This window comes from Pseudophryne corroboree, chromosome 6 (genome assembly GCF_028390025.1).
Source record: "Pseudophryne corroboree isolate aPseCor3 chromosome 6, aPseCor3.hap2, whole genome shotgun sequence".
NCBI classification, from domain to species: Eukaryota; Metazoa; Chordata; class Amphibia; order Anura; family Myobatrachidae; genus Pseudophryne; species Pseudophryne corroboree.
The window spans coordinates 134,053,982-134,067,913 of NC_086449.1; the positions used below are offsets into that span (position 1 = coordinate 134,053,982).

The following is a 13,932-nucleotide window of genomic DNA, read 5'->3' on the forward strand; positions in this document are numbered from 1 at the left end:
TTCTGAATGCAGCTGTAAGGCTAATATTCCTGGTTAGACGTTCATCGTCTGCAGACCCACTTTGTCAGTCTCTCCATTGGCTACCTGTATTCTACCGTATTCAATATAAAATACTGTTACTTACACACAAGGCTATTAACCATACTACATCAACATACATCACTTCACTTATCTCAAAATATCTCCCAACCCAGCCCCTTCACTCTTCACAAGATCTACATCTCTCATCCACACTCATTACTTGCTCCCATGCACGATTACAGGACTTTCTTCGGGCTGCACCCACTCTGTGGAATGCCCTACCACGTACAATAAGACTCTCCTCTAGTCTTCAAACCTTCAAGCGTTCCCTGAAAACTCACCTCTTCAGACAAGCTTATCAAATTCCAGAACTGCTCACATTACCTTCATAGCTCTCCTATCCAATTATATCCTCACAGTAGAGTCAACACATCCCCCACATATTTTCTTTCTTCACTCTCCTTTCCCCTGAACTTGGTTCATCACTGCTGTGATGTGATATCATGCAGCCTACAAAGAACCTTTACAATCTGGTGGACAACTATGCAATAGATAGCACCTATCCTTGTGTATCAATTCCTATTTCCCCATAGATTGTAAGCTTGCGAGCAGGGCCCTCCTCCCTCTATTACTGTTTGTTTTTACCCAGTTTTGTCTTCTAATTGTGTCCAGTTGTAAAATGCAACGGAATTTGCTGCACTATATAAGAAACTGTTAATAAGTAAATAAAATAAATAAATAAATGTAACATAGGTATTCTGCAGGTGGGAAATAGGAAAACTACGTAATTAGTATTTTAATAAATCTCCCCTAAGGGGATTGACATAATGACGTCATTACGGATGTGAGGCTTGCGTTGCGGGAACGATAACGCCCAAACTGACAATCAGATCAAAATTTGGATTACACCTCCAGTAGAATTTAATAATCTACAAAAATGCTCCTGTCACTTTTTACCGTGTTTGCTTCGGGTGCTCCTCGGGTAACGTCAAGAACCATGGATTAATATTTACTTACATTAAGATGTCTCAAATTTATATCTCTGTAGATTTACCAAATTTTTAACGCCTAATTTTATATACAACCCCGAAAATCAGAAACTCCCGTGTGAAGAATGGGTAGAATAGTTGGTCATACATATAGGGAAAACTTTATAGATGCATAAATCTTCCGAAAGCAGCAGTTTTAGGATCATTTTACAGAACAGTACATTGACACATCTTCCTTTTAGTAAGAGGCAATCATGGTGTGATAAAGTGAGTTTCGCTGATCATTTTGCTTTGTAAAAAAAATATTAATGGACAGTAGAGGGCGCTGCTTGCTGCTATTTGCACACTGCTTATCAGTCCTGTGCTATGGGCCTTATCAGGCTGGGTTAGCAAACCAAAAAAGTTAGCAATTGGCCAAAACCATGCTGCACAGAGAGTTAGATTTGGGTGGGGTGTGTTCAAACTGAAATCTAAATTGCACTTAAAAATAAAGCAGCCAGTATTTACCCTGCACAGAAACAATATAACCCACCCAAATCTAAAGGTGGGTACACACTAGGCGATGTGCTCTATGAGCGACGTCGCCTAGTATTTCCCATCCTGGGCCGGGCAGTCGGCAGCAGTGCATACACACTAAGCGATATGACGACCATATTGCTCAGTGACGACAATCCAAGTTCAGCTGCATGCATGGCTGACAGCAAGGGTCGTTTATGACCCGCTGGACAGCGCATCGCTCGGCGGCGGCGACATACACACTTGTCGAGAAAGTAAATGACATCATTCAAGTGTGCGAATGCATGTGTATGCAGCGCAAAAACTTCGCCAGACAGCGGACATCTGCAAATCATCGAATGATTTTTCCAGTCTGTTCAGTATGTGCGTAGCCCACGACTTACTCCTACAGTGCGATACAATCAGGCTGATCAGGCACATGGTTCTGCCCAACTGCTAACAAATTTGCGGCTGAGATCAACTCTGAATTAGGCCCTATATCATAACACTTCATCACTGCACTACATTCCCCTGTCCACTGCACTACAGCACTATACTACATGACATCCCCTACACGCTGAACTACATCACTACACTACATGCCCCTATGCAATGCACTACATCACTATACTACAGCCCCTACACGCTGAACTACATAATTACACTACACTACATGCCCCTATGCACTGCACTACATACCCTGTATGCTACACTACATCACTACACTACATCCCCTTATATGCTACACCACATCAGTGCAATACACCCCCTATTTACTGCAATACATTACTAAACTACATACACTATATGGTACACTCAGGCTTACCTACTTTGCTGCCTCCTCCTCCGGGAGGAGGCAGCGTTGTAGGTGAATGGGGGGCGTGGCTGGCAGCAGGACGGGTGGTTCGGGGGCGTGGCCGGCAGCAGGATGGGTGGTCCGGGGGCGTTGCATCAGGGTCGCATCATCGTGACTCCACCCCCCGCTGTGCTGTGCCGAGAAACGAGGCGCTGCATAGCGGGGGGCGGAGCTACGATGACGCGATTCAGCGCGAATCGCGTCATCGGACCCCCTTGGCCCGCCTACTTGTTCACTGCTGCGGGCGGCCGAGGGGGAAAGCGGGAGGCTTGCCCACCTTTCCGAGGGGCCGGAAGGGTCACCCGATTTTCGGGAGCCTCCCGGCCATTCCGGGAGGGTAGGCAAGTATGGGTACACTACATCACTACACTACATCCCCCTATAAGCTACACCAAATCCCCCCATCTGGGAGGCAAAGCGGAAGTTGATACTGCTAACCGGGAGCACAGTGCGCTTCTATAGCTTGTACAGTGCACCGCATGTTAGTCGCTGCACTGCATGGCAAAGAAGAGAGTTTAAGACAGTAGCCAACATAGGAGAGATCCCAGGTACTGGAGTTCACCTGCACAGCATCGGAGCCAGCTGCGGGCAGATAGGTGGGTTATAGACATTGCCCGGGAGCTGTCTGCTGTCTCACTGGAGCAGCACACAACTGCCAGGGGGGGGACCTTCTCCTCTGTAACTCCTTGGCGTCCCATCAAATCCTGCCCCCTTTACAGGTTTTGTAAACACCCCAACTAGGAGCTTCCTTCTGCGCTTCATTGCCTTGATATCTGCCCTGGCCCAATACCGGTGTGGTATGGCCGTGCATAGTTGCAAACACACAAGCTGAATGGAGCAAGTAAACACCATCCTGGACATGTGATTGCAATTCCTTGGAGGGCTTGGGGTCATCAGGTCTTGGAGGGTACCCCTGGCTAGTCTGGACACCTTATACCAAACCCTGCTGCATACCACCTGTTTACATATATTTTTAAGTTCATTCCATTGTTTGTTTGTTGCTTTTTCCTCTTCAGTCCAAAGTCATTACTCTTGTTATAAGTTATGTTGTCCTTTTAACTTTGATGCAACCCCTGTTCTAATTTCAGGCATTGAAACCCCCTGTGAAAAGTTAATATGGACCACACGTGAAACCAGCTTGGATGACACGCCTTTGAGGACAATACTGTTTTTTTATGTTCTGTTTTATTAGTCCTATGTGAACTGAGAAATAGCCCAGAAGCCAAGAAACAGAGGGAATGCAGTTCAGCATTACAACAATCTTCATCTGTGGATTCCAGCTCTACAGGGATTGTTACTATTTCAGTCTCTGTACGATCACCTATGGTCATTCATTACTGTCAAGACAATGTACTGTCTAAACCAGGGTTTGGAAACCCGTGGCCCTCCACCTGTTTCATGCAATACGCTACAGTACATTGTCTTTTTTTGTCTTTTTTTTTTTTTTTTAAATACCATGTAAATATTTTTACTGTATAGAGGCAGATTTTTGTAATATGTAAAACAAAAAAGCAAAAAAAAAAATCCTTTTATGTGTTTTACTTATGCATTTCATCTCAGGACACTTGCAAAATAAATTGGATGGTACGCATATATGGCGCTGTCAAGGCGTATATAGCATTATCTGATGGGAATAAATAGCACTTTTTGTTATTGGCATAACAACAGATAAAAATCTTAAGTACTGTATGTAAAATATGTCCCTTAGTATCAGAAAATATGCATAAATATACAGAGGTTGCACAGTGATTTATGGGAAATAAGCAGGGACGGCTCCAGAGGTGGAGCTGCAGCTCAGTTCGATATTCAAATAGGGGACCTCACCAACTGCCACAGAGTCAGTTTGAAATGACAGTTGGTGACAGTAGGTGTGGCTCCATTATTTGAAATTTGAACTGACCTGCAGCTCCTCCTCTGGAGCCGCCCCTGGAAATAAGCATTGACCAATGGGAGCCCTAAGCAGACTTTTGATTCTCACAATGTAACTGGACCACTGATTGCATATTTCTTTAATTGTTTTGCTTTATTTGGAACCCAAAGCACTGGGATGATTTTATAATAGTAGCAAACCAAAGGTAAAATGGAAATCCTAGTTTATCATTTCATAGCTGTGAGTGCCCTAATAATGCAGACAGTCCCATCTTGAATGCTGGTTCAGTTTACAGTATTTAATATACTTTCAGGAGTTACACTACATATTAACGTCCTAAGAACTACTAAAAATCAAGTCCAGTATCTTATACTGTCTCCCTTTTGTCAAGATCCCAATCCAGCTTGATGCTACTGTAACTTTGTTTCTGTTTGTGCAGCATGTAAATAAATGAATTAAATATTTTATTGTGACACTGGCAAATCTATTGGCTTCCCAATTTGGCATAAGTGCTGCTTATTCTGCATTTAATCTGCAGTTTTCTTTAACCAGTTAAGTGGCAAACAGTTTTATTTGTAATAGGAGGAAGAACACATATTAAAACTTCAACAAAACAATTTTATGATTTTTATTTTTTTAAGTAGTTTTTCCCCAAACATCGGAACATCTGTTACCTTGTGACCATTGCAATGTTGATTTTCACAGTGCATCCACCAGGTACACAATGGGGGGGCATAGGGGGTTAATTTACATTTTCCCAGCGGCTGCTAATGTTTGCGGCAGCACGGCAGACACAAGGGGAGGATGCAGAGAAGCAGAGGGACTTGAAGGTGTGTCTCAGAGCAGCAGCTGTGGAAATATTCTCTTCCTGCAGCCGCCCACGCTGTGTATCTGTCTGATCACAACATTTGCAACCAGATCATATAACGCACTGCCTGGTGTTATCGCAAATGATGTGACCATGCCATGCAAGTGTTCAAATGCAAAACTAACCCTGTATTATCTTTCAAATAATTGTTGCTTTAAATCCCATTGCAGAATTGCATACAATTCTTCACTTTTGCCAAATTGGAACCTATTGCATTAGCCTCCGTGTGTCTTACTGAATCAATGTATGGGGTAGGAGTACTGTATGTTAGAGTGAAAGGGGTGATATTGTTTTTACAGGTGTTTTATGATATTTGACCAGCACAAAGTTGCTGTTTGCATTTTCCATAGTTTAATAATGAATTTCAAACATCCTTTTAAGCAGATTTGAAAAATCTAGATTTCTTTATAAATGAACAATTGTTTTATTTTTTTAATAAGATGACAATATGAAATAAATGGCTTATACCATAACCCGTTTATGTTTTCTTATTTTTATAAAGATGGTACAATAATATGCTAAAATTGGTCTTAAATTAACAAAAAATCTGAAAAACAGTATGATCCTCTGCGTGCACATATTAAGTCACATGGCAACTTCAGGCTGTTCTGTGGATGAGAGACAAATCAATCAGAGTTAATTTTGTGAGTCCATGACAACCAGTCAGTGTTCACTTTACAGTACATTTACAAAATGAAATCAAGTACCTTGTTCACTACATATTTTACACAATTTCCTGTAGAACTGTTTACATAAATAAACTGTCCACCATTGTTCTAAATCAGGCCAATAGATACCAAGGGATTTAAGCCACACTATACTATTAAAAATACATTATTAAACAATAGAATAATAGCAAGAAATACGTAGTCATAAAAAGTATTATTTTGGGAATGTTACTAAGTGGCATTGCTTATGACAATTTTGAAAACACTGCACATCACCACTAGTTTCCACTCCTGTCCCGCAGGATGTGCAGCACAGCAGTATGGTGGACGTTGCATGGTGGTATGAAAAACCTGCAAGCTGCAAGAACTATAAAGGTCCAGTGTGTATGCACAGCGATGATGTGAACATCGCTGGCAGGAAAATAGCTCAGTGCATACACACTGAGCGATTTTAACCCGGCCCAGCGATGTTCACGGGGGTGAACCACTTTCCACAGGAGGAGACTGTGGAAAGTGGTTCACTCGGCCGGTAAAACAGGCCGACGGACGGCGGCGCCCAGCGATGATACGGGTGCACGCATCAGCGCTCATCGCCCGGCCATACACACTAGGAGATTTTGAGCTCAAAGTGACTCAAAATGCCAAAAGTGAGATACTTTGAGCTCAAAATCGCCCAGTGTGTGTGTGCACCTTTAGGAGAGAGTGGGAAAGTCTGCCAAATGTCCTGAGTCTGAGATTTGGGCAATGCCCTCAGTCAGGGCTTTGTCCCCACTACAGGGAGAGTCAGGAGGTATGTCCCACTTCCCGCTGCTCTGTTTGTGAAGGGAAAGCTGTAGTGCACACAGGGCCTAAGTCATATTTGTACACAAACCTGATAGTTTACGTACATATACAATGCGCATGTGCAGAACGGTTCTTGGGATATCGCTTGCAGCCCCCTGTCAGCCGTGCAGCCTGACATGCTGCAGCATTTGGAGAGTGGAGCGGAAGTGGCACCCAGCACCGTTCTTCAAAACGGGGGAGCGTCCATTTTGAAGGCATAATGGGTCTAGGGTCTTCATCGTCGGATACAGACTTCCTGGACCCAGGTGACCGGATCCTTTGGCCAGCCTGAGTAAGCTTCAGCTTATACAGGCTAGCCAATGCCTGATACCATTGTGAATTGCGACCGATGGTCGTGATGGTGACCCGAGGCTCTGATCCCAGCACTCTGATCTAGCAAATGCAAAGAAGAGGCGTCTATCTCTTACAGGCTTGGGATTTGAATTTGAATTTGAATTTTAATGACATGGAATGCAATTCCATACAATGAGGAATTAGGCCACAGTACTGCCCGTGTATTTGAAGAATGGCATAGGAAGGGAGTGGATAGCATCTTAGCACTGTCTGAAATGATAGCCATTTGCATTATGGTCATGCCCAGGGCTGCAGAGAACTTTTCAGGGTTGTGGCCTAAGCACAGGAGGTGTGATCATGCCCCTCTTTAAAAAAAAAAAAAAAATAGAAAGTATGTGCATGCTGAGAAGGGTCCACGAGCCCCACAGCCAGGGGCAAATCCACCCAACCCACCTCTCCCTGGCCCCACTGCAGAGGAGAGAGGCTGCTGCTGATAGGTAAGAGTGGGGTGTTGGCGAACCCAGGTCCCACCAACATGCCCGAGTAATTAGCATCTGCCCAACCCCCCCCCCCCCCCCTCCCCTCCATGGCCCAGGTCATGCCCACTCTGGTAATGTGACATACTGTAATAATCCTCTCTAGAAATCCTACATTTGCTCCTGTGGGCTGGCCCTAGTGGTACATATGCACAGGTGTCTGGACCGCCAATGATTGTGAATAAGCTGATAGTAATAGGTTATTTCTCCAGTGCTAACCACTGTTCAGTATTCTAGTAGAACTAATCATCCTTGCTCAGTAGTGAACTGCTTATAAATAAGACAATGTCCATTCCACATGGGTATCATAAAATACCAAGTGGCTTTATTGAAAATATATATAATATCACAGTGTTCTGGATCTATATTAACTCCTATGATGGACACACAAAAAATCTAATTTACTTCACAATATAATGGCATAATATCCAATGTTATAGAAAGAATAAGATGTACCACCCTCCAAGGCATTACTGATGACTAAGATTAATTATATAGCCAAAATGGAATATATTACCAGCCTGAGAAATAACACTGTGGCCCAATTCCACAACATTTGGTCCCCATGGTACCTCGTGCATTCTTTATTAATACCCGAACTCTGCTAATACCTCTAATACCTCTGCTATTTCCTCTTCTATTGTCTTTGCATGGAACTGCAGCCAACCTCTCGCTTTCTTATATGTAATTTTCTCAACTTTCCCCTTTTATTCTCACACTTTTTCTTACTCTTTCCTGTTTTTTTTTTTCTCTTTCTTTCTTTCTTTCCTCTTCTTTCTCTTTTTTGTTTTTACTTTTAACAAGTTTTTTCTCTGTTTTGGTATAGGTTCTATACTATAAATAAAAAATAAAACGAGCCTGATCATGTACACGCTTGAATTTACACAGGAAGCATACTGCTATTACTGGATAGCCTATATTGTCATGGAACTGTATATTTCACTCTAATGCGGTCTGTGAAATCTTTTATCTGCATGTTCAATATTTTGACCTGTACAACTTCGATATTGTTTTGGTTATTGATCACTCTCAATAAAAACCCTAACTTTTTAAAAAAAAAAAGAAGAAAGAATAAGATGTATATATAAAAACATTACGAGTGTATTAAGATAGTAGGCATAGTGGTGAAGGTGGGGTTGTGTCGGTAGTCCCTGGTTTCCCCCGACCATGTCTATGTCAGCTTACTCCAGATCTCACCAACTGGCAGCAGGAAGGATTGAGAACCCCAAGAAACTAGAGATGAGCGGGTTCGGTTCCTCGGAATCCGAACCTCCCCGAACTTAACCCATTTTACACGGGTCCGAGGCATACTCGGATTCTCCCATATGGCTCGGTTAACCCGAGCGCGCCCGAACGTCATCATCCCGCTGTCGGATTCTCGCGAGATTCGGATTCTATATAAGGAGCCGCGCATTGCCGCCATTTTTCACTCGTGCATTGGAAATGATAGTGAGAGGACGTGGCTGGCGTCCTCTCACTTTGTTTCAGGGGGCTGCATATCTTTATTCTGGGGACCAGCAGTATTATAGGAGGAGTACAGTGCAGAGGTTTGCTGACCAGTGACCACCAGTATTATACGTTGTCTGCCTGAAAAACGCTCCATATCTGTGCTCAGTGTGCTGCATATATCTGTGCTCATACTGCTTTATTGTGGGGACTGGGGACCAGCGGTATTATATAGGAGGAGTACAGTGCAGAGTTTTGCTGACCAGTGACCACCAGTATTATACGTTCTCTGCCTGAAAAACGCTCCATATCTGTGCTCAGTGTGCTGCATATATCTGTGCTCACACTGCTTTATTGTGGGGACTGGGGACCAGCAGTATTATATAGGAGGAGTACAGTGCAGAGTTTTGCTGACCAGTGACCACCAGTATACGTTGTCTGCCTGAAAAACGCTCCATATCTGTGCTCAGTGTGCTGCATATATCTGTGCTCACACTGCTTTATTGTGGGGACTGGGGACCAGCAGTATTATATAGGAGGAGTACAGTGCAGAGTTTTGCTGACCACTGACCACCAGTATACGTTGTCTGCCTGAAAAACGCTCCATATCTGTGCTCAGTGTGCTGCATATATCTGTGCTCACACTGCTTTATTGTGGGGACTGGGGACCAGCAGCATTATATAGGAGGAGTACAGTGCAGAGTTTTGCTGACCAGTGACCACCAGTATTATACGTTCTCTGCCTGAAAAACGCTCCATATCTGTGCTGCATTGTAGTATATAGTAGGAGTATAGTGCATAATTTTGCTGACCACCAGTTTATAATATTTAGGAGTACGGTACAGAAGGCCACTGCTCTACCTACCTCTGTGTCGTCCAGTATACTATCCATCCATACCTGTGGTGCATTTCAGTTTTGCACAGTTTGCTGACCACCAGTATATAATATATAGCAGTACGGTACAGTAGGCCACTGCTCTACCTACCTCTGTGTCGTCAAGTATACTATCCATCCATACTTGTGGTGCATTTCAGTTTTGCACAGTTTGCTGACCACCAGTATATAATATATAGCAGTACGGTACAGTAGGCCACTGCTCTACCTACCTCTGTGTCGTCAAGTATACTATCCATCCATACTTGTGGTGCATTTCAGTTTTGCACAGTTTGCTGACCACCAGTATATAATATATAGCAATACGGTACAGTAGGCCACTGCTCCACCTACCTCTGTGCCGTCAAGTATACTATCCATCCATACCTGTGGTGCATTTAAGTTTTGCACAGTTTGCTGACCACCAGTATATAATATATAGCATTACGGTACAGTAGGTCACTGCTCTACCTACCTCTGTGTCGTCAAGTATACTATCCATCCATACCTGTGGTGCATTTCAGTTGTGCGCAGTATATATAGTAGTAGGCCATTGCTATTGATCCTGGCATATAATTCCACACATTAAAAAATGGAGAACAAAAATGTGGAGGGTAAAATAGGGAAAGATCAAGATCCACTTCCACCTCGTGCTGATGCTGCTGCCACTAGTCATGGCCGAGACGATGAAATGCCATCAACGTCGTCTGCCAAGGCCGATGCCCAATGTCACAATGTCATAGTAGAGAGCATGTAAAATCCAAAAAACAAAAGTTCAGTAAAATGACCCAAAAATCAAAATTAAAAGCGTCTGAGAAGAAGCGTAAACTTGCCAATGTGCCGTTTACGACACGGAGTGGCAAGGAACGACTGAGGCCCTGGCCTATGTTCATGGCTAGTGGTTCAGCTTCACATGAGGATGGAAGCACTCATCCTCTCGCTAGAAAACTGCAGTGCCACTCCTAGATGGGCCAGGTGTTTGTGTCGGCTACTTGGGTCGCTTAGCTTAGTCACACAGCTACCTTGGTGCACCTCTTTTTTTCTTTGCATCATGTGCTGTTTGGGGACTATTTTTTAAATCTGCCATCCTGTCTGACACTGCAGTGCCACTCCTAGATGGGCCAGGTGTTTGTGTCGGCCACTTGGGTCGCTTAGCTTAGTCATCCAGCGACCTCGGTGCAAATTTTAGGACTAAAAATAATATTGTGAGGTGTGATGTTTTCAGAATAGACTGAAAATGAGTGGAAATTATGGTTATTGAGGTTAATAACACTATGGGATCAAAATGACCCCCAAATTCTATGATTTAAGCTGTTTTTGAGGGTTTTTTGTAAAAAAAACACCCGAATCCAAAACACACCCGAATCCGACAAAAAAATTTCAGGGCGGTTTTGCCAGAACGTGTCCGAATCCAAAACACGGCCGCGGAACCGAATCCAAAACCAAAACACAAAACCCGAAAAATTTCCGGTGCACATCACTACAAGAAACCCCCCAAAATAACCAATCGTTTGTACGGTGACTGAATATTTATTTAACTGGCAAAGTAACTGGTCACCGCTGGGGTTTTAACTTGGGTAAGGTTTTTTTTTAGGTCAAGCAAAATAAAGGTAACTGGTAGGTAGCAGATCAAGTTACGTATGAGCATTTACAATGTGCTTAATATATCATACAATTCACAACCATATGAATGAAAATAGGATTTTAATACCTACTGGTAAATCCTTTTCTCTTAGTCCGTAGAGGATGATGGGGACTCCAAAAGGACCATAGGGTATAGACAGGATCCGCAGGAGACATGGGCACCCTATAAGACTTTAAATGGGTGTGAACTGGCTCCTCCCTCTATGCCCCTCCTCCAGACCTCAGTTATAGGAACTGTGCCCAGAGGAGACGGACATTTCGAGGAAAAAGATTTTGTTAAACTAAGGGTGAGATACGTACCAGCTCACACCACAACACACCGTACAACATGGCATTTAACAGTTAACAGTGTGAACCAAAACAGATCAGCAATAGGCTGACCCCTACCAAACACAACCTTTGTGTAACACAAGCAATAACTATATACAAGTACTGCAGATAGAGTCCGCACTGGGACGGGCGCCCAGCATCCTCTACGGACTAAGAGAAAAGGATTTACCGGTAGGTATTAAAATCCTATTTTCTCCTTCATCCTAGAGGATGCTGGGGACTCCAAAAGGACAATGGGAATTATACCAAAGCTCCAAACCGGGCGGGAGAGTGCGGATGACTCTGCAGCACCGATTGAGCAAACATGAGGTCCTCATCAGCCAGGGTATCAAACTTGTAAAACTTTGCAAAAGTATTTGACCCCGACCAAGTAGCTGCTCGGCAAAGCTGTAATGCCGAGATGCCTCAGGCAGCCGCCCAAGCTGAGCCCACCTTCCTAGTGAAATGGGCTTTCACCGATTTCGGTAACGGCAATCCAGCCGTAGAATGAGCCTGCTGAATCGTATTACAGATCCAGCGCGCAATAGTCTGCTTAGAAGCAGGAGCGCCAACCTTACTGGCAGCGTACAGGATAAACAGCACCTCTGTTTTCCTAACCCGAGCCGTTCTGGGTACATAAATTTTCAAAGCTCTGACCACATCAAGAGACTTGGAATCAGCCAAGGCTTCAGTAGCCACAGGCACCACAATAGGTTGGTTCATGTGAAATAAAGAAACCACCTTTGGTAGAAATTGTTGACGAGTTCTCAACGCCGCTCTATCCTCATGGAAAATCAGATAGGGGCTTTTGTGAGACAAAGCCGCCAATTCGGACACCTGCCTTGCGGACGCCAAGGCCAAAAGCATGACCACTTTCCAGTAGCGGATCTTGCCACGGGCAAGCAGTACTTTTGCCCGGGGCGCCGCCTTCCGGAGGGCGCCGCACCAGGGCAAGATCCGCTACTGGTGTGTGCCCCCTGCTGCCCGCTGCCCCCGGCCGCTACTGCTGGGAAGGGAAACTAGACGCGTACGCGTCTAGTTTCCCTTCCTGGAGAGGTCCTTTACTGTGCGGTGCGCGATGACGTCATCGCGCAACGCACAGCAAAGGTCCTCTCCACGAAGGGAACTAGACGCTACGCGTCTAGTTTCCCTTCGTGGAGAGGACCTTTGCTGTGCGGTGCGCGATGACGTCATCGCGCACCGCACATCAATTCAGCTGTACAGGGGGCGTAAATGACCACGCCCCCTGTACAAAGCTACGCCCCCTAAAGCCGCCCGGGGCGCCACAAGCCCCGGAGCCGGCCCTGCCACTTTCCAAGTGAGAGATTTCAACTCAACCTTTTGTAATGGTTCAAACCAATGTGATGAAAGGAACTGTAACATCACGTTGAGGTCCCACGGTGCCACTGGGGGCACAAATGGAGGTTGGATGTGAAGTACGCCTTTTACGAAAGTCTGTACTTCTGGAAGCGAGGCTAATTCCTTTTGAAAGAAATTTGATAAAGCCGACACCTGCACTTTAATGGAGCCTATCTTTAGGCCCGCATCCACACCTGCTTGCAAAAAATGGAGAAAACGCCCCAGCTGAAATTCTTTCGTAGGAGCCTGCTTGGATTCACACCAAGACACGTATTTTCTCCAAATACGGTGATAATGCTTTGCCGTTACCTCCTTTCTAGCATTAAGTAGAGTGGGAATGACTTCACCGGGAATACCCTTCCTAGCTAGGATTTGGCGTTCAACCGCCATGCCGTCAAACGCAAGCGCGGTAAGTCCTGGAACACGTACGGCCCTTGCTGTAACAGATCCTCTCTCAGAGGAAGAGGCCAGGGATCTCCTGTGAGTAATTCCTGAAGATCCGGATACCAGACCCTCCGTGGCCAATCTGGAACAACGAGTATCGCCTAAACCCTTGTTCTTCTTATGATCCTTAACACCTTTGGAATTAGCGGAAGTGGAGGGAACACATAGACCGACCGAAATACCCACGGTGTCACTAGTGCGTCCACTGCTATTGCTTGAGGGTCCCTCGACCTGGAACAATATGTCTGAAGCTTCTTGTTGAGACGAGACGCCATCATGTCTATTTGAGGAAGTCTCCAACGACTTGTCACTTCTGCAAAGACCTCTTGATGAAGACCCCACTCTCCTGGATGGAGATCGTGTCTGCTGAGGAAGTCTGCTTGCAGTTGTCCATTCCTGGAATGAAGACCGCTGACAGAGCGCTTGCAATGTTTTTC

At 44.7% G+C, this 13,932-nt stretch overlaps 1 protein-coding gene across 1 annotated transcript in view; it reads left to right on the forward strand.

Moving 5' to 3' along the window:
* Positions 1-5,555, forward strand: part of LOC134936687 (zinc metalloproteinase-disintegrin-like crotastatin) — a 154,453-nt gene extending 148,898 nt beyond the window's left edge. The window contains exon 25 of the mRNA XM_063931867.1: positions 3,450-5,555. Coding sequence (XP_063787937.1) covers positions 3,450-3,476 — 27 coding nt within the window. The 3' untranslated portion in view covers positions 3,477-5,555. The remainder of the gene's footprint in view (positions 1-3,449) is intronic.
* The last annotated feature ends 8,377 nt before the right edge of the window (positions 5,556-13,932 follow it).